The sequence below is a fragment of the Danio rerio genome, chromosome 15 (genome assembly GCF_052040795.2).
Source record: "Danio rerio strain M-AB ecotype USA chromosome 15, GRCz13ab, whole genome shotgun sequence".
NCBI lineage: Eukaryota > Metazoa > Chordata > Actinopteri > Cypriniformes > Danionidae > Danio > Danio rerio.
In genome coordinates, this window is record NC_141035.1 from 591,148 (window position 1) to 618,768 (window position 27,621).

The 27,621-nt window shown below is 39.7% G+C and overlaps 3 protein-coding genes and 1 long non-coding RNA gene across 11 annotated transcripts; 3 read left to right on the plus strand and 1 right to left on the minus strand.

Moving 5' to 3' along the window:
- Nucleotides 1–169: 169 nt before the first annotated feature.
- Nucleotides 170–8,206, plus strand: LOC100536922 (uncharacterized). Of its 2 annotated transcripts, none has more exons than XM_087283652.1 (3): nt 170–220; nt 724–897; nt 3,985–8,206. In XM_087283652.1, exons 2-3 carry the CDS (start codon nt 729–731, stop codon nt 4,782–4,784), a joined length of 969 nt encoding a protein of 322 aa, XP_087139778.1. In that variant the 5' UTR covers nt 170–220; nt 724–728; the 3' UTR covers nt 4,785–8,206. The 2 variants fall into 2 exon arrangements, with proteins under 2 accessions (XP_087139778.1, XP_087139779.1); XM_087283653.1 differs by having other exon boundaries at nt 760–897.
- LOC147840486 (uncharacterized) lies at nt 4,257–10,119 on the minus strand. Its single transcript, XR_015508968.1, has 3 exons — nt 8,660–10,119; nt 8,113–8,243; nt 4,257–7,869 (listed from the first exon to the last, which is right to left on the minus strand). It is a non-coding gene; the product is annotated as an uncharacterized LOC147840486 (long non-coding RNA).
- On the plus strand, nt 9,716–19,813 carry LOC147833537 (uncharacterized). 3 transcript variants are annotated; one of them, XR_015508960.1, is made up of 4 exons: nt 9,716–9,763; nt 11,372–11,493; nt 15,144–16,913; nt 17,070–19,813. XR_015508960.1 is itself a non-coding variant. In XM_087283674.1 (3 exons), exons 2-3 carry the CDS (start codon nt 11,403–11,405, stop codon nt 15,809–15,811), a joined length of 759 nt encoding a protein of 252 aa, XP_087139800.1. In that variant the 5' UTR covers nt 9,716–9,763; nt 11,372–11,402; the 3' UTR covers nt 15,812–19,813. The 3 variants fall into 3 exon arrangements, 1 of the variants encoding a protein (XP_087139800.1); XR_015508961.1 differs by having other exon boundaries at nt 15,144–16,902; XM_087283674.1 differs by having other exon boundaries at nt 15,144–19,813.
- A 182-nt stretch (nt 19,814–19,995) lies between these two features.
- On the plus strand, nt 19,996–27,467 carry LOC147840487 (uncharacterized). 5 transcript variants are annotated; one of them, XR_015508894.1, is made up of 6 exons: nt 19,996–20,041; nt 20,937–21,045; nt 21,142–21,281; nt 23,581–24,152; nt 24,457–26,892; nt 27,065–27,467. XR_015508894.1 is itself a non-coding variant. In XM_087283510.1 (5 exons), the coding sequence occupies exon 5, from the start codon at nt 24,663–24,665 to the stop codon at nt 26,802–26,804; it is 2,142 nt and encodes a 713-aa protein (XP_087139636.1). In that variant the 5' UTR covers nt 19,996–20,132; nt 20,937–21,045; nt 21,142–21,281; nt 23,581–24,152; nt 24,457–24,662; the 3' UTR covers nt 26,805–27,467. The 5 variants fall into 5 exon arrangements, 4 of the variants coding, with proteins under 4 accessions (XP_087139636.1, XP_087139635.1, XP_087139634.1 ...); XM_087283510.1 differs by having other exon boundaries at nt 19,996–20,132; nt 24,457–27,467; XM_087283509.1 differs by having other exon boundaries at nt 24,457–27,467.
- The last annotated feature ends 154 nt before the right edge of the window (nt 27,468–27,621 follow it).

Consider the following 27,621-nt stretch of genomic DNA (forward strand, 5'->3'; position numbering starts at 1 on the left):
GGGGCATTAGACCCGGTGACTGATTTTAGTCCCTCTTGTTCCTTTCATTTAGGCTATTTATTTATTACTTTGCAATACTGCCTAAGTTACTGACTACTGTTTTCACGATATGCGTATTTCTATGATTGTATCTTGAATCGCGTTTATTTTGTCATGGCTGTGTGACGTCATAAGCGTGCGCCCCCCGCACCGCTGCGTCTTGATTTGGCTGGAAAAAAAGGTTTGTTTATATTCTCTAAGAATGTTAATCAGTGTGGGATGTGAAATGTAAAGCGCTATGAATGATTACCTTTGTGTTGTTAAATCTAGAAGCGTCAATAAACTTGGTTTTATTATTAAAATACACCAACACAGTGTATCAGCTGCTGTCTGCGTTCATCTGTCGGTCAGTTTTCCTCACCGCGAGCTCAGCCACTGATTAATGAACAGAGAAACGAGCTTTTAAAGTGCTTCAGGGACTCATTGTGTGCGCACAACCTGTTCAAACAATATATGAACATCAAACACGAGTGAAGAACAGCTATACTAAAGCAACAGTACAATATATTATATAGTTATTCGATGCTAAGTAGCATATTATTTTGCATTGCTTAAATTTAATATTAAAATAAATAATTTTTAGTTCAAATAAATGTTTTATTTTGATCAATTCTGACATTGCTCTGATTATCTCGCTTTTGTGCTGACCAATGAATTAAAAAGCGGATTATTTGTTTTTCTCAGTGTTAATGATGCTCTTCATCTGGTCCAAACCCACAGAACAGCAGATTATTATGAAGATGGCGTTTATTAAAGAGGAGAGTGAAGACGTGACGGTTGAAGAAACATTCACAGTCAAACATGAAGAGACTGAAGAAGCTTTCAGTGTCAAATGTGAAGATGCTGAGGAGCCAACAGGTTGGTTTTTGTTTGACGCGTCGCTCTTTACACGAGCAAAACTAAAACTTAGTCCATAAATTAATTATAAGTAAATTTTATTAATAAAAACCCTGTTATTAAAACATGAACATGATTAAAGTGCTCACTTCTTCATTACTCATTACATTAGTTCATTTCTGATTTATTCATGTTAACCTAAAGTGCAGCGATATTAAACACGTATTACAATTTTGGTTCTTGTGACACATTTTTAAAAATGTTGGCGCTGCATCAAAATCCAGATCACCACATGGGCTCAGGACTACTGCGGCAAACCTTTGTCAAGTACCACACGTGCATTTTCAACAGGAGGAAAACGTGAATGACTTCCAAACACTTCAGATATAGTGTGTGTTAGTAAATGCAGGACTATTGATGAACTCCAGCAGAACACTGTATGACAACACTTCAGACGACTGATCTAGAGCCCACAGCTGATCAATCTGGCAGATTCTGGAGTGCATTACAGCACTAAAGAACATTATAAATGATCTTAAATAAAGCAAATGCATGTATGGAGATGGTGTATGAGTATATCATTTCGCTCATCTGGGAAATGGAGGCAACTTGAATGGTTTGTAAGCACAATTAAGTGCACACAGCATGCTATAATACAGGGGTTCTCAACTGGTTTGGCCATGGGACCCACATTTTGACATGGTCATCAAGCCGCGACCCAAATGTTTAGGAATTATAATACAATTTTAGGAATTATAATTAATTTGTATTTATTTGTTAGCATACACAAGTAGTGACAGATAAATCATAAGAAAATCACCAAGACTTACAAATAAACAATATTTTATTGCTGTCGTTTAACAAAATTTATCAAATTATAGAAATATTACAAAGTAAAAACCAGAAATACTGTAAACCGTGGTTAGGGTAAGGAAAGGTTCAGTTACCATGAACTAAACTGAACTTTTAAGCAAACATGTTGTCTGGTTTCTGAATGTCGTTTTAATTCAGAAGGTTGCTCTCTTGTGAGAACACCTCACTACTTATGACACACTGAGGCTTTAAGTCTTTTTTTGTCGTCAATATATGTAAATCCATACTTTACATAATCAGGGTAGTCCTTGCGCTTCGACATATTTGTTGCTATAATTAAATTAAATTTCACATGTCAAACGGTAGGGTTGTTGTGCACACATTTCAAAATAAAAGTCAAAATAAATAAAAAATGAAACCTTTGTCGTTTTTATGACGGTCTATTCACTATACCTACACACATGTCTGTCCAAACAGCTTGAAAAGTAAGATTTTTCACCATATGTGCCCTTAAAGTGCCGCAATAAAACGGGACTGTTCCCGTAGAGCAGCCGTAGGAATGCGGACCTCTAGTGCAAAGCGCACCTTAGCCCGAAACTGAAGACAAGACGTGACGTTTAATGGACTTTTTGATATGCATTTATTAATCATTCTTACTGTTTAATGAACACAAAGGGCTCTATTTTGACAGTCCATGCGCAGAGCGCAAACGCTTTCAGGGCGTGTCAGAACACATTTTTGCTAATTTAAGGACGGGAAAATCTGCTTTGCACCATGTCGGATGGGCTAAAAGAGTTGAGTTCATTTTCTTAATGAGTTATAGGTGTGTTTTGAGAATAAACCAATCAGAGTCTCATCTCCCATTCCCTTTAAGAGTCAGCTGCGTCGCACCATAAGCGCATTCGCTATTTACAGGACGCAAAGTAAGTCAAAGTGGTTAAACTGAGCATTTCACAAGCAAACAGTTCACAGTTATTTATCAGAAAACTGTTAAACAGAGCATCTACTGCGCGAGAATGAGAGATAATGGATCACTTTCACTTTCACTCTTGGATAGGGAAACCTTTACACACAGACATCAATTAGTCTATAAATAATTAATTTTGTTTGTTAAGCGCAAATATTCATTTCAAAGCTATTTCTAAATTCAGTTCTGATTTCCAGCAAACGAATAAATGAACAATAATAATGAAGTGTGCTCAAAAACCTGAGTTATATCCTAAAACACATGCTGTGCCCCATAGGGTCTAAAACCTGACAGGTGGACAAATCTAAGCTTGTTTTTAATAAAACAAATATAAATATGGATATAATAAATAATACTGCTAATAATAATAACATTATACAAAAGCAAACTGTTATGAATGAACTGAAAAAGCCTCCCGAGATGAAAAAGACATAAAAGCAGTGATTTTTCATATTTATGTAGGCTAGAAAATAATATGTTTTGTAATATTTGAATCCTTTATATTTATATCCTATATCTATTCTTATTATATCCTATATATATATCCTTAATATTTAATGTTTTCATATGTAAAGATATTTGCCTATTGCTTATTTGCTCTTGTGTGTATTAAGCAGTGTGTAAGCGAGGCGCAACTCTGCGCTGGAGTTTAGAGCGATTTTGTTTTGGTCTAATGAAAAATCTATTATAGCTTCTTAAAATAGCGACGCGCCAGCCGTCCACCTCAGAACGCCTCCTTTTTAGAGCAGAACGCCTATGGGCGCACATATGAGCGCTAATGCATTTGCTATTTAAACAGCGTAGCGCAACGCCTCAAAACCACTCTTGAACCAAGCTGAAACTAGCAAAAGACTACTGCGCCGCGTCTTGCGCCACACTGCGCCGGGTGTATGACAGGGCCCAAAGTGTCAGAACACAAACTGTTGTAGATTATTAAAGACGCAAACCCCTCACTGCACGACAGCTGCACCTTCAGCAAACCTCCTAATTCCTGCAGCATGAGGGCTTCATGATTGTTTATAAGCGTCAAAAGGAGCTGATCTGTTTGGCTTGGATGTAATGTGAGTCCAGGCCATCAGGGGAGACGGGATGGGGGACAAGTGTGCTTCGGCCCGGTTCAAGGCAACTGTACATAGTGTGAGTACACCCTAAATGGGCACAAAGGCTCAATTAATATCACTGCATTCACACTGGTGTATTTAACAGTGTTAAAGCAGGCTTGGATCACTAGAACAGGACAATGAAATCACTGGTTTTGATGCTTTGAATGTGTGTTGCTTTGTTTCTGTTGCTTTATGATATTAATGTGAGGTTTTTTTGTGCCTCAGACCTGATTGTGGTGAAAGTGGAGAGTGAGGATCTGAATGAAACGGAAGAGGTGAATCCTCACGACTGCAGAACTGGAGAAAACTCGCCAAAAAGTGCCCAGAAGACTGCATGTCATGTTTTCTGCCAGCTTTGTGGAAAGAGTTTCGTTAATAAAGGAACTCTTAAAATCCACATGAGACTTCACACCGGAGAGAAGCCGTACAGCTGCCAAGAGTGCGGAGAAAGATTCCCTCGCATAGACACTTTAAAAGCCCACATGAACATTCACACCGGAGAGAAACCTTACTTATGCCAACTGTGTGGAAAGAGTTTTCAACAGAAATGCAATCTTACGACACACATGAGGGTTCACACCGGAGAGAAGCCTTTCACGTGCCAGCAGTGTGGAAAATGTCTCTCAACCAAGCGGCGGCTTGATGAACACGTGCGGATGCACTTCAGAGAGAACAGCTTTAAATGCCATCAGTGTGAAATGAGTTTCTCAGACATGAACATCCTCAAGAGGCACATAACAACTCACATCGGACAGAAGCCGTTTATATGTCTGCAGTGTGGAGTGAGCTGCACAAACAAGGCAAACCTCAAGACTCACATGATGATCCACACTGGAGAAAAGCCGTTCGCCTGCAGTGAGTGCGGGAAGTGCTTCTCACGGAAACACTGTCTTCAGGATCACATGGTGATTCACACCGGAGAGAAGCCGTACACGTGTGATCAGTGTGGAAAGAGTTTCACTAACAGTGGAAACCATTATCTCCACATGAAAATCCACACTAGAGAGAAAACTCATCTGATATGATGTCTTCATCCCGGGGAACGGCAGTATTGGCACACATACATGCACATACCCTCGAAACACTAAAGCACATGTGTTGAGCTGTTGACAGTCGTATATGTGTCCCACACTGCTTTAAACACTATTAGGACACATATACTACACAAAAATGTGAAATTGGTTGTTTTTGCGTAATTTCGAGCAAATTCGGTCTTCCGTTTTGAAGCTAATTTTTGTAGCTGCGTCAGACCGATCAGATCCTTGTGTGTATTCCAGCGTGTAGACTAGACGTCTGTACCTGGGAGTACATTGTGACGTCTCTGAGTGTGCAGCATTAATTCCGGAGAAAGACTTGGTTCGAACCAATCAGCACGCTCTATTGTGTACGCAATGATAGTTTCGAAGACTGTTTTTGCCTGTTACAGTGTACAGATTGCAGAGAGTCGCCACGTTATGTTGCCTAAACAAGTGGAAGAACAAGAGTTTGGAGACACGTCCTCAGAGTTGTTTATAAATCTGCTGCAATCGTTTCGTTTTCAGTTCCCGCTATGAGAGTGCAGCTGGACTCACGTGTGGATTACAGTGCACGCGACAGAAGTACGACCTGTTGTGGGCGTGTACACAGCTCGCTCTTTTAGGGGCGTGTTACTTCACATGAAAATTAGTTTCAGCTTCCCGCCCAACGTAACAAGGGGGCGGAGCCAAGAGCTCCCTGCGCTGTGTTTACAACAGACAGGCTGACAGAGAGAAGCTAAGCTAGGATAAGCATTCAGCCGTACATGTACGACTCGGACACAGACCAAGCAGAAAGTATTTGTGTCTCTGTATAGTTTTACAGCCATCTGTGTGCTAGTTTTAAGTGCCAAGCTTGTACACGAGACTAATAACCACGCACACTGAATAAACTTTGACTGAGGCACCGGATGTGCCGCTTGAAGCGACACGGCACACCAGACTCTCTAAGTGGCGCGGCAGAAACATGAAGTGTCCTGAATCGTTCCATGCATTCCAGAACTCCAAACACTGGCTTCCTCCACAACGGCCCCCAGCCGCCAACCTGAAGCGCCGCCGCGTGCACCCCGACAGAAACCCACACCCAGAGTTCCGAAATGCACAGCGCCGCGCAGAGAGGAACGTTTGTAATGAAAATTTGTTTTCCAGATTTTTACGCATCTGGAAATGGTGAAATCCGGATTTGCCGCTCGTCTCCTTTTCAAAAAGACGCGGCTCCAGTTGGTGTTGATTTGTCCTGTCTCTACAGATTTGGGCGAGCGATCAGAGGTCTTCAGTTTGTTTATTCAGATAGCAAATATAGTTAGTATAGTCAGCAGTACACTTTTAGTGTATAAGGGAAATGTTTCCGATTCACGTATGCAAATTCGTCTTCAGATGGTGCCTGCAGTAATGTGTGTGCAGTAGATCGCTCCGATTATATCAGGAAAACCGGCGATCACTGCAAATTGCGCTTTAATGTTTGGCTGGTCAACTGTATAGTATGGAAACTTTATATTCCTGCTAGACATGCGGATGATCTCGTCTCATACAGCTGCCATTGCACAGCTCAAAGACACTTTGTAGAGTGCAGTTTAACACAACTGCCTCTAAGAGTCGACAATGGAAATGAAACAGACACACACAAGAAATGGACGTACGGCTGCCATGAAGTTGGCGTGGAGCTGCGCACATTCTCACATCCATTTTATTGTTAGTAAATCCAAAGTGCGTGTTAAACCTGGCGTACGCAAAGTTTTTGTGTGTACGCAGCGTTGATACATGAGGCCCCTGCTGTAAATGATGCTTTCTGAGTGTAAACATGTAAACACCGCAATCACACTATTACCGTCACGTCGAATTTTTGCCGAATTTTGTGACAGGATAGTCTATACACACACGGATTTCCGTAGCTACGTTACCTACCGAGTGCATCTAAGTTACCGAAAAATGCGGTAAAATGGAGGGCTTTTTTTTTTCATACAGCATGCCGTATCAAACATTCCATTAACACTCTTCCAGCAGTTCCTGGCATCCAGTATTCTGTGTGTCACAGGGGGCATGCATGAAATGTTCCTGAAGGAAAGTGAAAGTGCTAAACTGCTGTTAAAATTGACAAAATAAGAAAGTGGCAAGTAATTCGATTACTGATGTCTGTGTTTGTTTTGCCTTCGTGGGCCCAAACAGAAACTCCCATTTATTTGCAAACCCTTCCCTCCCACCTAAACAGAGCTGGACTCACCCACTTTCCTGACTTTTTTCAAACTAGAGGTGTGAAAACACCCTGCTAAGACCCGGGGGTTTCATGGTCCTTTAATCCTCGGCTAGCAGATTAGCGTGTGCACATCCCCACTAGCCCACGCGCATTTTGCCTTTGCCTTGCCTTTTTCCCGGACTCACTACATACACATATTACAAGAACACATTTCATATTTGTTGCTTTATATTTTATCGTCTGAGTCTCTAAACGTCTTTTAAGTGTTGTGAAAAGGAATAGCAACATTACAACGTGTAATGCTTTACTCTTCTAATTTTTCCTGAAATGTGTCGCAAGAACCAAAATTGGAAAACGTGCTTATTTTGAAGACAGAAACGAAAAAAAAAGAACATTTAAAATCACTATATGTATATAATATTACCGTGTAATGTCTTGGCTGTGTATTTAATAATGGCGCTTCCTCTGTTTTCATTCTCCTGGCTTGTTGCTCACCTTGATGATTCTCTGTTAACCGATAGCGTTCAGCTGTGAGTCTAGCTCCATTGTTCTGTTGTGGTGGTGTTCTTTGGAAAGGGTGCCCAAAAAGTGGTACAGTCCGGTTAGCTTATTGGTAACTTTAGACTTTAACACTGAACCAAATAACACACAATCTATACGTTTGGAGTACTTTGCATATTTTGTTCTGGCTCTTTAATGAGTTAAGTGGACTAATGTGTCTCTGTACGAAAAAATAGATCTGATTTTTAAATGGTAAACTCTGGTGGCAGCTGAATGCATGTTATGGAGGAGCAGAGTTTGAATATCTCACTTATCACACCAGTGAAGATGAAGACCAACAAGAAAACTGTTTGGCCTGCCAGTACTGTATAACTCTTAACTGTTTTTCTTAAATTATTCAATCTGAAAAATCCAGCTTTAACCAGCCTAGACTGGTTGGCTGGTTTTAGCTGGTCAACCAGGCTGGTTTTAGAGGGGTTTTGGCCATTTCCAGGCCGGTTTCCAGCCATTTCCAGCCTGGTCTCAGCTGGTTAGGCTGGGAGATGACCAGCTAAAACCAGCTTGACCAACCTAGCCAGGCTGGGAGCCCAGCCAAAACCAGCTATGTCCAGCTTGAACCAGGCTGGTCAAGCTGGATTGTTTGGCAGGAAACCTTTTCAATTAAGCTCGTGTGAACTCTAGTGGATGTTAAAGATTCTTCATGTAACCATCCATGCCAATAAAGGACTTTACTTGTTAAGAGTGCTGATCTCTATATGATGATGAGTGCTGCAGTGCTGTTGTCTTGAAGATGCTCTTCATCGATCTGTATGAGCTGAAATCTGCATAAACAGTGACCGACTCGATGACTGGTGCACCACAGTTCAGCTCACTCAAGAGTCCTGGAGATTATTCCCTTTCCTACACGCGTCTCTGGATACTGTGGCTATTTTATGCTGGAAATATCTCCTAAATGTCAAATTTGACCCAATTAAAGAACAGAAAGGTGTAAGGGTGTAATTAGTGAGTATTTATAATCCTTTACAGTGCAGTCAGAGCTATTATACTTAAGTTTCTATTAATTTTTGTAAAATTTTAACATATCAGTGTGTGATTACACAGAGAGATTATACTTGTAAATATTTTTTTTCAGTAAGAAACTTAGGCTAATAGTAATCCATAACCCAGTTTTATTTTGAATGTAAGTGCATACACTCTGATAGAATTATTCTGTTTTAGTTGAGATTCCTCAGCAACACAGATTTAGATCTATTAAATAATAATGGATCAGTTGATTTTCCGATAGAAATCTGTAATTACAAATACTGTAATAGTAAGTACAGATCATACCCTCAATTAAGATTTTTTTACTCTGTTAAAACGGGTGGGGTAAAAGTAACCCAACTGTAGGTTATTATAGCAACTATATTATTTTAACTCATATGCACTGTAATTTCTTTTCTATTCTGGTATTACTATTGCTACTATTACTATTCTACTATTGATTTTATAATTATGGCTGGGTAAATAAATAACATACAGTCCTCAAAATTATTGAAAATGCTTTATTTCCATTACATTTTAGTTCTAGACGCTATTATTAAAATAAATCAAGAATCACAAACAATGAAGAAACAAAACAAAGTGCAGATGGTTATAAACTGCAAGCAGAAACCCTGTGTTGATGGAGCAGAATCTGGAGCTCTGTCCAGCAGCTGCTGCAGGCTTCCCTCAGTGTCCACAAGTGCATTTACATCTATACGCTTGTAAAAGATGGTCTTGGATGGTGAAACGAATATAAAAACTACAACACAGGAAATTTGATAAAAAAAAAAAAACATTGCGTTATAGCTTAAATAAACTTTATAATGCAAAAAACATGACGCACGCATATTAATACAGCTGTTCTGTGTCAGTTAAATCAGTTGACTGTTGAAATTCAAAATTTTAACCCAGCTGGTAAAGTTATTAAACAAATAACCAAATAAAGGTTCAAAATAACTTAACAAAGCACTAGATATGTGTAACTAACCTGGTTAAATAAATAACTCGACGTTTTTCAGAGTGTTTGATCTGTATGGAAGCGGTCTACAGAAACTAGCTTTTTAAAAAGTTGAATGGAGTTTGTCACTTTGGGACTCTTTGGTTCATTCAACAAATTGATCGCTAATTTCTCTACAATTGTGTTGTCATGAAGCTGTATTTTTTTAATCATGTTTTATTAAGTCGGATGAGCAGGACCTTTATTTTGTACTGACGACGTGACGTTATAAGAATGCACCACTCGCGCTACAGCATCTGACTTGGCCGAAAAGAGGTTTGTTTCTAGACTTATTAAAAGTTAATCAGTGTAACCTGTGAAATTTGTAGCGTTATGAATGGTTATGGACTGAAAATCCGACATGTTGAATTTAGAAACAGTAATGAACGCAGTTTTATGAGTAAACAACATGTAGTCAAAGAAAGCATGCCTCAGCATGTCCGTCCGTCAAGTGTTTGATCAGATATAATTCACTGACAAATAAATGTTGAGCAGAGGAACGAGCTTTTGCACCTTTTAAAGTGATTCACTGAATCAAATCAACGTGACGACTCCAGAAACAAAGAGCAAACAATGAGCAACAAAGACCTGTAACTAACCGTTTGTTCATTTTTCATTTATACGATGTATATATATATATATATATATATATGTATATGTATGTATGTATGTATGTATGTATGTATGTGTGTGTGTGTGTGTGTGTGTGTGTGTAAAATAATACACTTTTTGTAACAATAATTTTTAGGAAAGGTTTTTCCCCCTCACTAGTGTACACTACTACAATACAATTAATGTGTAACGTAGACTAACCATGTTCCGTACACTTTTCGCTATTCAGCGCACTCAAACGACCACTCCTCCGTCATTGAAAGCCAGATAAGCATGCTTGTGTGTTCATTCTCTGGGGGAATACCTATTGCACAATCCAAATCTTGATTGATGTCTTTTGGACCAGTAGTTTTTGAGAAAAGATGGGATAAGTACCGCCTTCGCATGTGTACGGAAGATGATAGGTATTAACGGTGTTCCGTACATGACTAAAATAGTGTTCCGTACAGGGCGCATAACTTTAATTTACTGGCAAAAATGGCCATTGTTTGAAGTCTTATTAAATTCTTATGTCAGAATATACTATTACTGTGTTTAACTTGAAGTTAATGATATATTAAATAACTCTTTTATGAAAGTTTTAAATGAAATAGCTTCAAAATCATTTACTTTTTATATCATGTTTATTTTATTACAGCATGACAATTCAAAATATAAAAACATTAAATTCATGCACATTGAAGCTAACTTGACTGACCTTTTATGAATATAAACATCATTACTGCAAAAGGAGGATCCAAACAGCGTTTGCAGCCTGTCTCTCAGGCTGAGAGTTGCGACATGCGGTATTTACCCACAATTGATGTTTAAACATCCCCATTTCAAAGCATTTATTTAACAAAAGATAATTTATTTAACAATTTGTGATAACATAATATTCACTTCATAAAGACTGTAATACCGTGTGATGCATAAATTAAATGCAAAAGCATATTGTCGGGGCTTTAAATGTCTCCCCTCCCAGGCGACACTTGCACTTTAAGCTTGCCCACTTTCTGTTTTCAAGCGCATTAGGTGGACGTAGCAAACTTACTGATTTTACTCGGAAACATATAGTAGGAATGTCTCTGTTGTGGTTGGGGCTGAAAGAGTGAGAATTAAAGATTACACAGATATATAGCTTGCCTACGACCCATAAGTATTTATTCAGAGATTAACGTTAAAAGGTCATCTGTACGGAACATCGTTGTGTACGGAATATGGTTAGTCTACGTTATACTAGAGCTGTTTGTTTATATTTTGCTGTGTTAATGATCGTCTTGATCTTGACAGAGTGTCCAAACCCAAAGAAAAGCAGATTATTATGAGGATGGCGTTTATTAAAGAGGAGAGTGAAGACGTGAAGATTGAAGAAACATTCACAGTCAAACATGAAGATCCTGAGGAGCAAACAGGTCAGTTTTCATCCTCAAAACTTTCATTTAGTAAACCCTTTGTTTCATTGTGGTAAATAAACTTCTAGTCGTTAGTTTACAGCCATTAAATTGTTTAAAATATTGATTATATATCGAACCCTGTGAAACTCTTTCACCGTGGTATAATAATAGAACAGTTTGGAGCTCTTATTTGATGTATAACAGTGATTCTGTCAATGCACACCTACAAACATTCATTACACTATTACTCAAAGCCATTCTGTTGTTTATTGCAAATATATTATTTAAATGTCATTATAAAAACACACATTTCTCATAGCGGCACATTATAAGGCTGCAAAATATTGTATTATATACACAGTGCATCCCACTGACATAAGGGGGGAGAAGCGGGAAATCTGTAGATATAATTTTGATTCACATCCCTGAATGAAGATGTGACGGTTACTGCAGGAGCCAACGATCAGGGGTGTGTTTCCCAATCAACAACGTAACTCGCGGCTGAACTATCATAGTTCGATGCATCGTTTGGGAAAAGAACGATGTAGTGATGAGTGTTTCCCAAAACCCTGAGTTTCTCTGTCTCAGATCCACCATTTGAGACACGTTAGTTATAACGTAAAACGCCCATAACAACACTCTAAATGGAGTGGAGGAACAACTTCTTTAGAGAAGAACCCCGTCATTTATTTGTGCAAATTCTATTGTTTTACACGCATTTAAAATAAAATCCAATAATAGTTTTGGTAGAAACATGCAATCGCTTACCATATTAACTGCAATATATGTAAATGACACATACAGAGCCTGTGTTTCCTCTACAAATATTATTATGAACATTACATATTCAATTTTAAAACTACTTACAAAAGCTAACACCTATTTTAATATAATAAAAATAATGAGACAATTTATTATGAAATAACATTTAATATTTATTAGGAAATGAAAAAAAATCATACTTTAATAATAATATTAATGATGATGATGATTATTTTTATTAAGTAGGATATTATTATTATTATTTTTTTTTTGAAAAGTCTACTTTTACAATTTGACACTTGTAAACCACTGCAGAAATGTTCTAGCCAGCAGGCCCATGTCATATACAGTACAGATATTTAATAAATAACCCACTATACATTAAAAGCATTAGCGTATGCTGTGTTTTGTTTTTACAAGCTTTGGAGACGTAAAAAATTCCACTTTTAAACAATAGGTCAGCTATAGCTTTCGCCATGTTCAAAATGACATCAATGTTTTCAAAGTGCTCTGCGAAGGGAAAGCAACTGTAAACATGAAGACAGGTGTTATGGAGTAAGGTTATATGAGGATAAACACATCAACATGAGTTGTAATTAATTAAAAACAGAATTAAATTATTAATGCAAGGATTCCTTTTTTAATGCGTAAGACAAAGTTAAAACCATCAAAAAATTCCTTTAAAAGCCTCATTATTTATGTTTATATAGGATATTAGAATAATGTCAGCTTTTGTAAGTGATTTAGAATAGACTATGGAATGTTCGCAATAATTTTAGTAAAAAAAACAAAGTCTCGATATGATCCGTATACTAGAGCTGCACGATTCTGGCTAAAATGAGAATTACGATTTATTTGCTTAAAATAAGGATCAGGATTTTCTCAGGATTCTGATGTAAAATAAAGGTTAATATGAGTAGGCAATTATTACTGTTTTTTTCTCAAACATATGGTAAAACAACAATATTAATATTATGTGTAGGTCTACTGTTTTCTGTAAATAATTCTATTCTACTTATAATAATTCTGATGTTGAATTATGTTTGCGATATAGGCCCATGCTTGCAATCTGTCATTGACAAAATTATTAGACCACTAATTCACTGGTAAAATCAACTATATATAGGCTAGAGTACTTATACTGACACTGTCAACATTTATTTTCATGCACAATTGTGTGTTCGCTATGAAAGAAAAAACTTATTAAACGCTTGTCGTAATCACAACTCCAAAATGCGAGATGATTATTTAAATGAAGTGCACACTTTCACTTTCATTTTCACTGCTAAGTGCTGTTCATACTTCGCGTGCCGCTCTCAAACGATCTGTGCCACAAACTGAATATTATTTACAAGTGTATAACCTGTTACTCACAACATATGCAGGTTCTGTTCACTAAAGGAGACGTGTGCACGTCTATTATTAAGTAGGGCGCGCACCCGCACAGTCAGCAGCTCACGTCACGTGTGATTTCCCAGCCGCGAATACATCATTAAATGAAGACAAAAATGACATTTTCAGGTGAATTATACCTTATAAATACAGTATGTGACTCATTCAACATCATTTTGAGGTGTCCATGTCACTGAGCAACGTGTGTGAAGCAATGAAAAGACTCGTGCAGCCGCCTTTGCTTCTCTCCTGAACTTGAAAATATGATTGACATAATCGTAGAAATGCTGGATTAAGATCGTCTAGGGCAGGGATGTCAAACTCAATACCTGGAGGGCCGAAGCCCAACCCTGCTCCAACATACTTACCTGTAAGTTTCAAACAAGCCTGAAGGAATCATTTAGTTTGATCAGGTGTGTTTAATTAGGGTTGGAACTAAACTGTGCAGAGCTGCGGCCCTTTTGGAACTGAGTTTGACACCTGTGGTCTAGGACAATGGTTCTCAAAGTGGGGGTCGGGACCCCCCGAGGGGTCGCGGGACAATGAAGGGGGGTCGCCTGGTGATTTCCAAAAATCTATTTATTTTTATTAAACCATAAGAATTACCATATTTTATCCATAACCTACTGAAGAGAATAAATAGTTGTTTATACCATATAGTTACTATGGTAGCTTATAGTTACTACTTCTATTGGATTGCAACCCCTGGGGTAATTACATTATATTAAAGACACAGCAATAGCGTCAGATGCAGCAGATTTCACAACACCTGGTAAAACTTTGTTGCCCGTTTACAGCTCTCATACATTAAAAAAATTAAAAGAAGATAGACTTGGGTCCATTGGTGTGTGTGCTCCATTGCATGCAAGGTTTCTGTATTTATAACCACCTCAGAATATATTGGGGGTCGCGACTCACTGGCATTGTCATTTTGGGGGTCTCATCATTGTCATCTCGCGGCCTGAAAAGTTTGGGAACCGCTGGTCTAGGGGGTCGAATCGAGATCGCCATCTTTTTATGAATAATTGTGCAGCTCTACCATATACATATATTTCAGTTAATATGGAAATGAGTGCATGTTTATACCAAAACTAATATTGGATTATTTTTAAATGGGTGTGCATTTTAAACTATAATTTGCACAAATAAATTATGGGGTTCTTCTCTAAAGAAGTAGTAACCTTTCCCCTGTTTAGAGCATCATTATGGGAGTTTTAAACTCTAACTAACGTGGTTCAAACGATGGATCTGCGACAGAAACTCTGGGTTTTGGGAAACAATGGTAACTACATTGTTCTTCTTACAAATGATGCATCGTACTATGATAGTTCAGCCGCGAGTTACATTGTTGTTTGGGAAACGCACCCCTGGTCGTCATTGTAAATGAGAACTGGTTCTCTTCACTGGGTAAATATACGTTATTATTATTGGGTTAGTTTTGGTGCTTTAAATAGGTAAATGTTTTTCTGTTTGTTGATGTACAACATTAATATGATTTTTGTTTCATGCCTTAGACTTTATTGTGGTGAAAGTGGAGAGTGAAGATCTGAATGAATTGGAAGAGGTGAATCCTCACGATGGCAGGACTGGAGAAAATTCACAGACTGAAAATACTCAGTCATCAAGAAGTGCTCACAACACTAAAACTGCGCATGTTTTCTGCCAGCTTTGTGGAAAGAGTTTCGTTAATAAAGGAACTCTTAAAGTGCACATGAAAATTCACTCCGGAGAGAAGCCGTACAGCTGCCAGCAGTGTGGAGCAAGTTTCCCTCGCATAGACACTTTAAAAGCCCACATGAACATTCACACCGGAGAGAAACCTTACTTATGCCAACTGTGTGGAAAGAGTTTCGGTCACAAAGCATCTCTTTATATTCACAAGAGACTCCACACCGGAGAGATGCCTTATGCCTGCAAACTGTGTGGGAAATCCTTCAAACAGAAATCTAATCTTACGACACACATGAGGGTTCACACCGGAGAGAAGCCTTTCACGTGCCAACAGTGTGGAAAATGTCTCACAAGTAAGCGGCGGCTTGATGAACACGTGGGGATGCACTTCAGAGAGAACGGAAGCGTAGTCTTCAGGATCACATGGGAATTCACACCGGAGAGAAGCCGTACACGTGTGAGCAGTGTGGAAAGAGTTTCACTAACAGTGGAAGCCATCATCTCCACATGAGGACTCACACCGGAGAGAAGCACTTCATCTGCCAGCAGTGTGGAAAGAGCTTTTCGCAGAACGGAACTCTTAAGGATCACATGAGAATCCACACGAGAGAGAAACCTCTCTAAATGTGAGCTGCTCAAACAGTCAACTCTCGACTTCTGCTGGAACTTTTCTGTTTGTTTTGTCTAAGTTGTATGGCTGACATGCCTATGAGCATCATGACAAACTTGTCTTAGGCTGCTTTCACACCTACACTTTTGTTTCGGAACGTGTCTCGTTTGCCCAGTTAGCGCGATTCGTTTGGCATATGTGAACAGGGCAATCGCGCTCTGTTCCACGCCAAAGTAATCGCTCTGAGATCGCCTGAGTGAGGTGGTCTCGGCTCGATTGAAACGAACCCTGGAGCGGTTTGATTGCAGTGAGAAATCGATCCGATCCGAGCGCGGTTATATCACAGTGTTTTATGGATATGTAATAGGCTTACGGCTATATGAAGAGAGAATTATGAGTAGGGCGGGAAGTTTCGCGAGTCTCCGGATGCCCGCAAACGAGTGATGATCTCCCGGTAATCTCCCGTCTCCCTCCCGGTACTCAAATAGGCTTTGTCGCTCACCCTTCTCACCCCTCCCCACCGCATCTCTCCTCAGACACGTCGCGCGCGCACCCTGTCAATCACCACCAAACCAGCACCTCTCCTGACAGCTGAGCGGGACGCTGCAAAATAAACCCTGACACTCTGACCAATGTAAGGAGAGTTTACTCGCACGTGACTTGTTTTAGCTCTTTTGGTCCAATTAGAAACTTTGCAGTGTGAAAGTGAACCGCTCCAAGAGCAAAGAGCAACAATGTAACATCTGTAATCTCTGTTTCGGAACAACTGAATCGATTCACAGGTGTGAAAGCACCCTTATGGCCTGTTTCTACTGAGTTCAGTACAGGTCACCTTTATCCAAAAGGGTACCCTTTTGGTAGGCGTGGTGTGCGACAAGGTTTCAAACGACGTTATTTTTTACTTTAAGAAATGTCTACAGTAAGGAGTTAGGGGTTGTTCACATATCATACGAGAAACTCTACTCACAAAACAGATGCTTTATACCAGGGATGTCCAAACTCAGTCCTGGAGGGTCGGTGTCCTGCAGAGTTTAGCTCCAACTTCCTTTAACACACCTACCTAAGTTTCTCATATGGCTAAAAAGAGCTTAATGAGCTGGTTCAGGTGAGTTTAATTGGTTAAATAGGAACTAAAATATACAGGACACCGGCCCTCCAGGACCGAGTTTAGACACCCCTACTCTATACACAAAAATGCTGTATAAATGTTCATTACAAACCTTTCTATGAACATAATTTGATTATGACTGCGAAATAGCCTACTGTAACATCTGCAATTATAGAAAATAAATAAAATGAACACATATAGACCCTTACGGTCTCCAATATGTTACTAATTACAGTAAAACTACACACAGCAGACATTTAGTCCTTATTTGGGTTCAAAAACAGCACGAAATATAGCCCAGAGTCAGTGCACACGTCTCACCTTTATCTTTAATCTTCAGCAGCACGTGTAGCCTCTGTTATTTCGTCATTCCCAGTTCAGAATAGTCCAGAAGCTGATGATAAAAGTTAAACATGGCAGTTTGTTCATCTTTAGGTTGCTGAAGCATCATTTGCTGCTGTTTTTTTCAGCTTCTCCTCTGTTTTTTTGCGCTTCACTCTCGCGTTTGTCCATTTCTGAAAGGATCGGATATCAGAGCGATTCAATTATCCCGTGCATGTTATTATGAGCTTAAGAAGCTTGTTGTTTCAAATATAGCCACACTGCAAGCTGTCTCGCACTTTTAGACAGCTTTGTTAAACAACAGCAAGGCACGGCAGATTTAGTTCTTCTTGGCTTTGTGGCTGTTCATCAAGACGTTGATGTTTGTTTGAGCTCAGGTTGACCATGGGATGTTATTATATGTATTTAGTATTACGCTGTAATGTCTCAGCGTGTATTTAAAAATGCAGCTTCCTTTGTTTTCATCCTGCTTCTGCGAGTGACGCATCTCTGTCAATCAATAGCGTTCATCTGCGCGTCTAGCTCCGCCTTTTGGTACCCTTTGTTTTCGTGCTAGGTACTCTTTGCAAATGGTGACCAAAAAGTGGTATGCGGCGGTTTGCTTTTAGGTACCTATGACAGTGGAGACGGAACCGTACTGTACCACTCAGTGGAAGCGGGCCATTAGAAATTGTGTCATTGATTTGATGAAGGTTTTAAAACGGGTGCCCAAACCCTGTTCCTGGAGATCTACCTTCCTGCAGAGTTCAGCTCCAACCCTGATTAAACACGACTAAACCAACAAAGTATGACAGGGCTGCCCTGCAGAGTTTAGCACCAACCCAAATCAAACACACCTGATCAAGCTAATCAAGGTCTTATTTGGTATCCTTTAATCTTCCAGGTGGGCAAGTTGGAGCTAAACTCTTCAGGACACCAGCCCTCCAGGACCAAGTGTGGACATGGCCTATGAGTAGCTCAGTTCACCTTTTCGTTCGTAGTTTGAGTCGTTCGTTCACGTGACACATGTAGTCGCATATAAGCTCAACCCCTGCACACAGTCTGAGCCAGTTGACCCATGATTAGTTCAGCTTTCGAGTCTTCTATCATGTGCAAATGAACAAATCGCTCCCTTACAGTCGCATAAGATATAGATGCACTTCTGGATCTGTCAGAAAAACATGTTTAAATTTTAACACACACCAGTGAATCCGATTCAGAGGAAAACATCTAAATTCCTCCAGTAGAGGTTTTCTCTCTAACGTAAAGGGAAACGTAGCCCTGATTCGTAGTCCACATCCAGGGTTAATATGCCTTAATTAAACTCTGCATCAAAGCTGTATTGATTAAAACATTACTAGAGTGCATGTCATTATGGCAAACTCCGTGGTTTATGCACTCTTGGTCACACTGGATGATCAAACTCTTCCCAGCGCTGTCTTCCAAGTGTCCACAGTGGCTGAGGAAATGCTCCGGTGGTTCACAGGGCTCTGGAAATCCTCCTGAAACTGCTCAAAGAGACGTACAATGTGGGTTCTGGAGGTGCCGTAAGCATATTCATCAACAACATCTTTGATGAGTCCTTTAAAATAGTCTGACTATAGACTAAGTGTTAGTTGAATGTCTGCATAATCTTAATATTAATTCAATACAATCTGTATTTACCTTCATATACTAATATGCATTGATATTCAGTCTTACAAAAATGACTCCCACAATGCAGAATTGATGGCCACCTGAACAGAGAGAGAACATCTGTATAAATCACGACATGCCCTTCAAAGCAGGATTAAATGTGTGGGTGATCATTTGGACCAAACAGTATTTCATAATATGCTTTATTACAATCACCTACCCTGCAACATGGGACTCGTCAGCAGTTTGTTGTTAAAGGAAGGATCATCTCCAGAGACTATTAATGTTTGGGACTTTGTCTAATACAGAAAACTACACTTTACTTTTTAATATGAATGGTGTCGATTAATATGGCGTGAGCATCATTAAAACACTCTATTTGTTTTAATATTTTCATGCTTTTTAATTTTGACATTGGCAGTATTGCATCAAATTGCAGTAGAGCTTGAATTCAATTGAAATAATGTATTAATTTGCCCGAGATGATGAAACCTGAAATATTATACGGTTTACTTCATTCAGTGTACAAAAATATTTCATTTCACAATGACAATTAAATTGAGAGGATGCAGACATGACTGACAAAAAAAAAATACAAACAGCTCCTATTTCGTATGTTCTGATTTTCATAATATGTGTTTGATACCATGAATTGGAAATTAATCAAGAGTGTTGTAGATGCTGATAATTGAAAACAATATGGGCTGTGTTGGCTTTGAGAGGTAACAAAAAGAAATGGAAACAAATATGTAATTGCTTTTTTCTTGGTGGAACAGCCAAAGGAAGAAAATGCCTTACATGTGTGAACTATGATTTAATAAATAATATTCACACTCTCACTTTGTCTTTTCAGTCATTTCTATGATTTAAAAATGTTTGTGTATTTGAGTTCTTTTTACATGTTTTTTTTTTTTATATTTGCAGTATATCATTTAAGAAATGTACTTTTTAAATCAGCTAATCAGCTCATGCTGTTTGTGATTTTAGCAAGACTTTTAATTTGGTTTGTCGACGTGACGTCACCAGACTGCGCCGCGCTCCTGCGTCTGTGATTCGGCTGAAGGAAGGTTTGTGTTTGTTTACATTCTGAAAGCGTTTAAATCAACGCAGCTCGACCGATTTAGATTTTGTAACACGTTGTGGTAAATTGGATTATTAGTAAGTATGTAACGCTGTAATTCTTTATCTAACATTACCGACGGTTATTCCACACATGAGCAACAGAAAAGATCTCGTTTCACTCTTTATATCGTCAGTGAGCTTCACAAGTTCAGCCACTGAAGAGGAGAGAAATCGAGCTTGTTAAACAGCTGGACGATTGAGTCAAATGATTCCATGATCCGAATCTTTCGTATGTGATGACGACACTTTATGAACAAACCACAATAACATCTGATTTTGAAATTCTTGGATTATAATAAAAATACTGGGTTTTTTTTATCATTATTTAGATTTTATTTGTCATCTGTCATATTCACTAATGCAAATTTACTAGCCTGGAGTGTTTTATAAACACCATTATTAAGGGACAATATAATAATAAAAAAAAGCATTTAAACTATATTCTTATTTGAAACCTTAATGATTCTTACGTTACTCAAGACCTTTACTCTCTTTGGCTAGGCACATGCATATTTTGTCTTTTTATTTGTAATTTCTTTTCTGTATTCCCCTGGTCAACTTTCATCAATGGATTTGCATTGTTCTTTACGTGTACATAATAATCTTAATAATAAAAAAGACAAATAAGTCATGATAGAATCTACAAAAACGAACAAAACCTGACAGTAAACCTGTATTATTATAATATCTGTAAATTTTTATCATTTACTTCAAATATAGTTAAACTAGTCAGCAAAACACCATGGCATCTTGTTTTATATGTTGTGAAAGCTGTTTGTGTTTTTATGAAAGTTATGGTTAATGTAATATAAATCATTCATTCATTCATTTTCCTGTCAGCTTAGTCCCTTTATTAATCCGGGGTCGCCACAGCGGAATGAACCGCCATCTTATCCAGCAAGTTTTTACACAGCGGATGCATTTCCAGCCGCAACCCATCTCTGGGAAGGTAATATAAATCAGTAAACCCAAATCTGTTCATATGCTTTCTATTTTATTAATGTGCATTTCTGGTGTTCATTGTATTGGATTTTGCTTTCCTCAGTGTAAATGATCCTGGCAGAGTGTCCAAACACAAAGAACAGCAGATTATTATAAAGATGGCGTTTGTTAAAGAGGAGAGTGAAGATGTGAAGATTGATGAAACATTCACAGTCAAACATGAAGAGACTGAAGAACAAACAGGTTGGTTTTCACACTCAAAGCTTCACTCAGTCATTTAACTACACAAATCAGTGAAACTGGTGGAAAGTTGAGCATTCTGATGTATCTGAGACCTCCATGTGTTCTGATATACACAAATTTCCTAAATATGGGATGATAAAGATGGCATTTCTGCCATCAATTAAAAAGGGGTATTACTAAGTAAAGCATATAGCAGACCGAAACCGCGTGATTCTGATCTTGGTTAACAGCAGCTGGCAATAAAGGGTTAGTTCACCCAAAAATGTAAATCTCCTGTTAATTTACTCACCCACAGGCACATTAAAGCAGATTCTGAGCTGAATCCGTGGTGGCTGAGCATTCATATAATGGCAGTGAATGCTGACGGGTTTTGTAGATTAAACAAACACATACGAACTAGTCCAATAGCCATGGCTCCTGATGACACCCTGAGGTTTTATGAAGAGAAACGATTGGTATAGAAAGTGAACATTATTACAATATTATAAGCTTTTATTTACAACCTGGTCACAGTTAAAACGACTGCTTCACAAAATGTAAATGACTGTATTGTTGCTTTAAAATGGGTGGTCATATTGATATTCACATCATTTAGTAGCACATTTTCTAGCCTGGTTTCTCGAATGTCTAATTCAGATCTATTTGGTATGTGTTTTTGGGCTTGATTCTGATTTTTATTTACCCTTAAAACACAATAACCATGCATAATCTGTTTTTAATGCAAGCATGTGCATCTTTCTTTGTTGCATATCATTATAGCACAGTTTGAGCTGAATAAAGTTATAATTAAAAGAATTAAGCACGAATGTCAGAGCATATCCAAATATTCCAACAGCCTCAAAATCACCTCAGAGCCCAGTCTAAACAAGGTCATTTTCACACATAAGGGTTGGAACTAGTCATTGTCTTCTTGGATCGCGTTTTAGACCAAAATCCTGTAAATACACCAAAGAGACAAAAGCTGACTAAAACAATTGCCGCCTTCTGTGCCTTTTCAAAAGGACGTGTCTTTTCTCTTCAGGCAGTGTCTGTTTTCTCATTCCGCAATGGGGAAATGAACCAAAGTCCCTTTAGGCAAGTCATTTCACTAGGCGACCATCTTTGAAACGCTGTATGCTCAGGCATTCTGTTTGAATGGGGACTATCGAATTCTCTAAAACTACTTTCCAAGGGTACGATTCGTTCATATTACGAATAACCAATAAGATTAAATAACAGCTGTATATTTAGTTTCATTTCTAATTTTTCGTATCACAAAATCTGCAGAAACTCACGTCTAGTCCAAGCCCCTCCCCTGGAGAATTTTCATTCTATATTCATTGCTGATTGGCTCTTGTACTAGAAGGTGGGCTTGATTCGCTATATAGCGATCGCTGATTGGTTCCTGTACTAGAAGGCGTGGCTTCATTCAGCATATTAACAGTTACACTTTTCCCCATTCAAAAGTATACGAGTGACATGTCTTGTGGATTTAATAGTCGTTGTCTGAACTTCCGACATGCACTAAGCGCAAACAAAACACCATTTGTACCATTGTACAATATTTGTACCGTCACAGTAATCGTCACCTACCATGGAGATGGAGGGATTTGCTCATGGAAATGTGTCTGATAATCTAATAATTCCTATCATTTGCAAATGTTTGAGAAATTAAAGTTACAGCCGGCCGCTCCTTGACTTGAATTGTTTTGTCTCTTCACTACATCACACTCGTGCTCCGATTCTTTCCTAAAAATCCAACCAGAGCACTCTTTTCAGCCGATGCCGAAACGACACCCTGGAGTCGAGCCAACGAGCGGCGACATGTGGAGCACACTAAAGACACTAGCCTGACCAATGGACTGTTAAAGCCCAAAGGCCGAACGTATGCTGGGTGTGTCCCGTCCAAAGACTAGAGCACCAGAGGGCTATTGTGGCTGAATGGTTTGAAAGTCAGAATTTAACCTGATCCTTTTGGTTATAAAGTCCTAATTAGAAGTAGATGCTGTAGTTTCAGCAAGGACATCAAATTCACAGTTACCTCCTGTTCCACCACATGCTAGAGCAGGGGTGTCCAAACTCAGTCCTGGAGGGCCGACGTCTGGCAGATTTTAGCTCCAACTTGCTTCAACATACCTGCAAGGATGTTTCTAGAAAGCCTAGTAAGAGCTTAATTAGCTAGCCCAGGTGTGTCTGATTGGGGTTGGAACTAAACTTTGCAGGAAACCTTCCCTCCAGGACCGAGTCTGGACATCCCTGTGCTAGAGGATTACCATACATGGCTGCCTCTAGAATGATGTATCTTTAAAACATTTTAAAGATTGTTTCCTGGACCAAGGCCGTACCCTGAGCTGATGCTGTGGTGGTCATGGACGAGAGGAGAGTGTGACAGACGAGTCTCCGTATTGATCCTGTGGGCCAGCTTGATTACCAGCCTGTAACCTGCTCACACCTGCAGTTCTCCACGATCGACATCCCGCGTTCTCCAGCCTCCGGTGCCTAGACTGCAGCTCCACACAGGAAGTTTGGCCAGGAGAAAAATGGTCGAGCCTACCTCCTCAAGTTTTTTTCCCTTCACTTCGTCCATTGGTGAAGTTTTTTTTCCTCGCCACTGTTGCCACTGGCTTGCTTGGATTGAGACTTGTGGAGCTGTGGACGGATGGATTTGCTCTTTAGTGTTTGGACTTTCAGCAGTGAACTGAACTTCAAACCTGAAATCTGGACTTTACTAGAACTTCTATGTTAAGCTGCTTTGACACAATTAACATTGTAAAAGTGCTATAGAATTAAAGATTAATTAGAATTTTATTAGAGCGAGAGAAAAGAGGGGGAAGGATCTGCGAATGACCTTGAGTTGGTAATTGAACTTGGTTTGCTGTGAGCACCTCATTGGTATGTGTTGATGCTCTCAACCACTAGTGCAGGGGTGGCCAACCCTGTTCCTGGAGAGCCACCTTCCTGCAGATCTCAGTTGCAACCCATATCAAACACACCTGCCTGTAATTATCACGTGGTGTTCAGGTCCTAATTAATTGGTTCAGGTGTGTTTGATATGGGTTGCAACTAAAATCTGCAGGACGGTGGCTCTCCAGGAACAGGGTTGGCCACCCCTGCACTAGGCTACTGCCGCAGGCTACAAAGACGATGTCTTTGTGCATTTTAAAATGTTCATTTGTGTTTAATTTTTTCTCTTTAGATCTAACAAAGCTGAAAGAGGAGAGTCAAGAACTGGATGAGGTGGAAGAGGAAGATCATATAAGCGCAAAAGAGCATGAGCTCCTGACTGGAGGAAAATCTGAACAGGCTGAAAAGAAATCCTCAAGAAAAAGATGTAAGAAACTCATTTACAATAAGTCTTTCACCTGCCATCAGTGTGGGAAGAGTTTCACCCAGAAACAAGACATGAAAGTCCACATGAGAGTTCACACTGGAGAGAAGCCTTTCGCCTGCCAACAATGTGGACAGGGTTTTACCCAAAAAGGAAACCTCAGTGCCCACATGAGGGCTCACAATGGAGAGAAGCCGTTCACTTGCACCCAGTGCGGACAGGGATTTACACGTAAAGAAATCCTTAACGGACACATGAGAATTCACACCGGAGAGAAGCCTTTCACCTGCCAACAGTGTGGACAGAGCTTTACGCAAAGAGGAAACCTCATAGCCCACATGAGAGGTCACAACAAAGTAAAGCCTTTCTCTTGCGCCGAGTGTGGACAGGGCTTTACACAAAAAGGAAACCTCAAAGCCCACATGAGAGCTCACAGTGGAGAGAAGCCTTTCGACTGCAGTCTTTGTGGACAGAGTTTTGCGCGTAAAGAAATCCTCAACGCCCACTTAAGAGTTCACACCGGAGAGAAGCCTTACATTTGCACAAAGTGCGGACAGAGTTTCACTCAAAAAGGAAACCTGAATTCCCACATGAGACGCCACAGCGGAGAGAAGCCTCACACGTGCAGTCAGTGTGGACAGAGCTTTACACGTAAAGAAGTCCTTACTTCCCACATGCGAATTCACACCGGAGAGAAGCCCTATACCTGCACTGAGTGTGGACGTAGTTTTGCACAAAAAGGGAATTACAATACCCACATGAGAGGTCACAGAGGAGAGAAGCCTCACACTTGCACTCAGTGTGGACGGGGTTTTACACGTAATGAAGTCCTCATCGCCCACATGAGAGTTCACACGGGAGAGAAGCCTTTCACATGCCAGCAGTGTGGACAGAGTTTTACACAAAGAGGGAACCTAGAAGGCCACATGAGAAGTCACGGTGCAGAGAAACCTTTCGTATGCACTCAGTGTGGACAGAGCTTTACTCAAAAGGGAAACCTGAATGCCCACATGAGAGCGCACAATGGAGACAAGCCGTTCACTTGTTCTGAATGTGGACAGAATTTTACACGCAAAGAAATACTTGCCTCCCACATGAGAATTCACACTGGAGAGAAGCCGTACACCTGCGCTCATTGTGGACAGAGATTTAGGCAAAGAGGAAACCTGACGGCCCATTTGAGAATACACAATGGCGACAAGCCCTTCGCTTGCACTCAATGTGAACAGAGTTTCACGCGTAAAGAAATACTCAATGCCCACATAAGAGTCCACACTGGAGAGAAACCTTTCACGTGCCAGCAGTGTGGACAGAGCTTTACACAAAAGGGAAATCTGAACTCCCACATGAGATGTCACAATGGCGATAAGCCGTTCGCTTGCTCTCACTGTGAACGAAGTTTTTCGCGCAAAGAAACACTTGATGGTCACACAAGAGTTCACACCGGAGAGAAGCCTTTCGTCTGCCAACAGTGTGGACAGAGCTTTAAACTACAAGGAAACCTTCGAGTCCACACGAGATGTCACAATGGAGAGAAGCCGTTCGCTTGCACTCAGTGTGAACGAACTTTTTCGCGCAAAGAAACGCTCGATGGTCACATGAGCGTTCACACAGGAGAGAAGCCTTTCAGCTGTCAACAGTGTGGACAGAGCTTTAAACAGAAAAGAAGCCTCCGAGCCCATGTAAGAGATCACTCTGCAGAAAAGCCTTTCAGTTGCGAACTGTGTGAGAAGAGTTTCTCACAGAAAAAGTGTCTTGAGACTCACTTAAAAAGCCACACTGGCGACAAGCCATTCATATGCGGTCAATGTGGAAAGAGTTTGAAAAGTAAAGTAAACCTCTTCCAGCACATGAGGATTCACTCAGCTGATGACTGCGTTATATGTTATGAGTGTGGGATGAGTTTCAAAGACAGGATAGAACTTAAAAACCATGTAAACATTCACATCGGCCAGAAGCCGTTTATGTGCGTCAACTGCGGTAAAGCTTGCCTAAACAACTCAATCCTTGAAGTTCACATGAGGGTTCACACCGGAGAGAAGCCTTTCACCTGTCAGCAGTGTGGAAAGTGTTTCACTCAGAAGCAAAACTTTAAAGTTCACTTGCGAGTTCACACTGGAGAGAAGCCTTTCGCATGTCTTCAGTGTGAGACGAGTTTCATGTATCAAAGAGACCTGAAACGTCATATGCAAACCCACTCTGGAACTCAATTGTAGCCTTCCCCAAAAGTTGCAAGATGTAGTTTCAGACAAATGTACTCTGGAGTAAAGCTGTTTTATTTTATGAGCATATTTAAAATGTTTCATCACAAACATTTTGTGATTACACTTGTAGAAACGCCTGAAAATCAAGCAGATGTGGGAACATTGATTGTTTTGAAGCTGTTTAAATACAGGTATAACTTTGGAAGCTTTTTTGTTGAATATATTTCAATCTTTAAAGCAGTGAAATCTCTACTCAATCTTCTTTACATTACTACCAATGTCGTTGAGGAAGCAGGTTTCAGTTGGCGCATCTTAAGCCAGATTGATGGCATCTGGAACTGAAGTCAGCTCATGATTAGCATCGGTTAAATTTTAACTACAGCGCATCATTAAGGAGTGTTATTTGGGTCTACACACCATACCCTCTGCACTAGCACCAAGTTGTGGAGTAGTGATGGGAGTTTCAGATCATTTTACTGACTCGGACCTTTGAGTCTTGTTCATCGAGAAGAACAAATCTTTTTTTGATTTTGTTCATTATGCCAAAATGCCATTAATGTTACGAGTTGCTTCCAAATGCATCCAACTAGCCCAAAGGTTAATCACACTACATACAAGTCAAAACTAGAATGCTATAAGCAAGAGAAAATAATCATTCATTGTTTACCTGGTCTTTTGTCTATGGTTGTCTCTTTGCTCAGCTCACCTCTTCATGTCTTGAAATTTTGAGTGGTTCGTTCTCGTGACACTGACAGTCACATATAATCTTAACCAGTGTACACAGTCCGCGCCAGAAGGACGTATGAATTAGTTCACTTTTAAGTTTTGA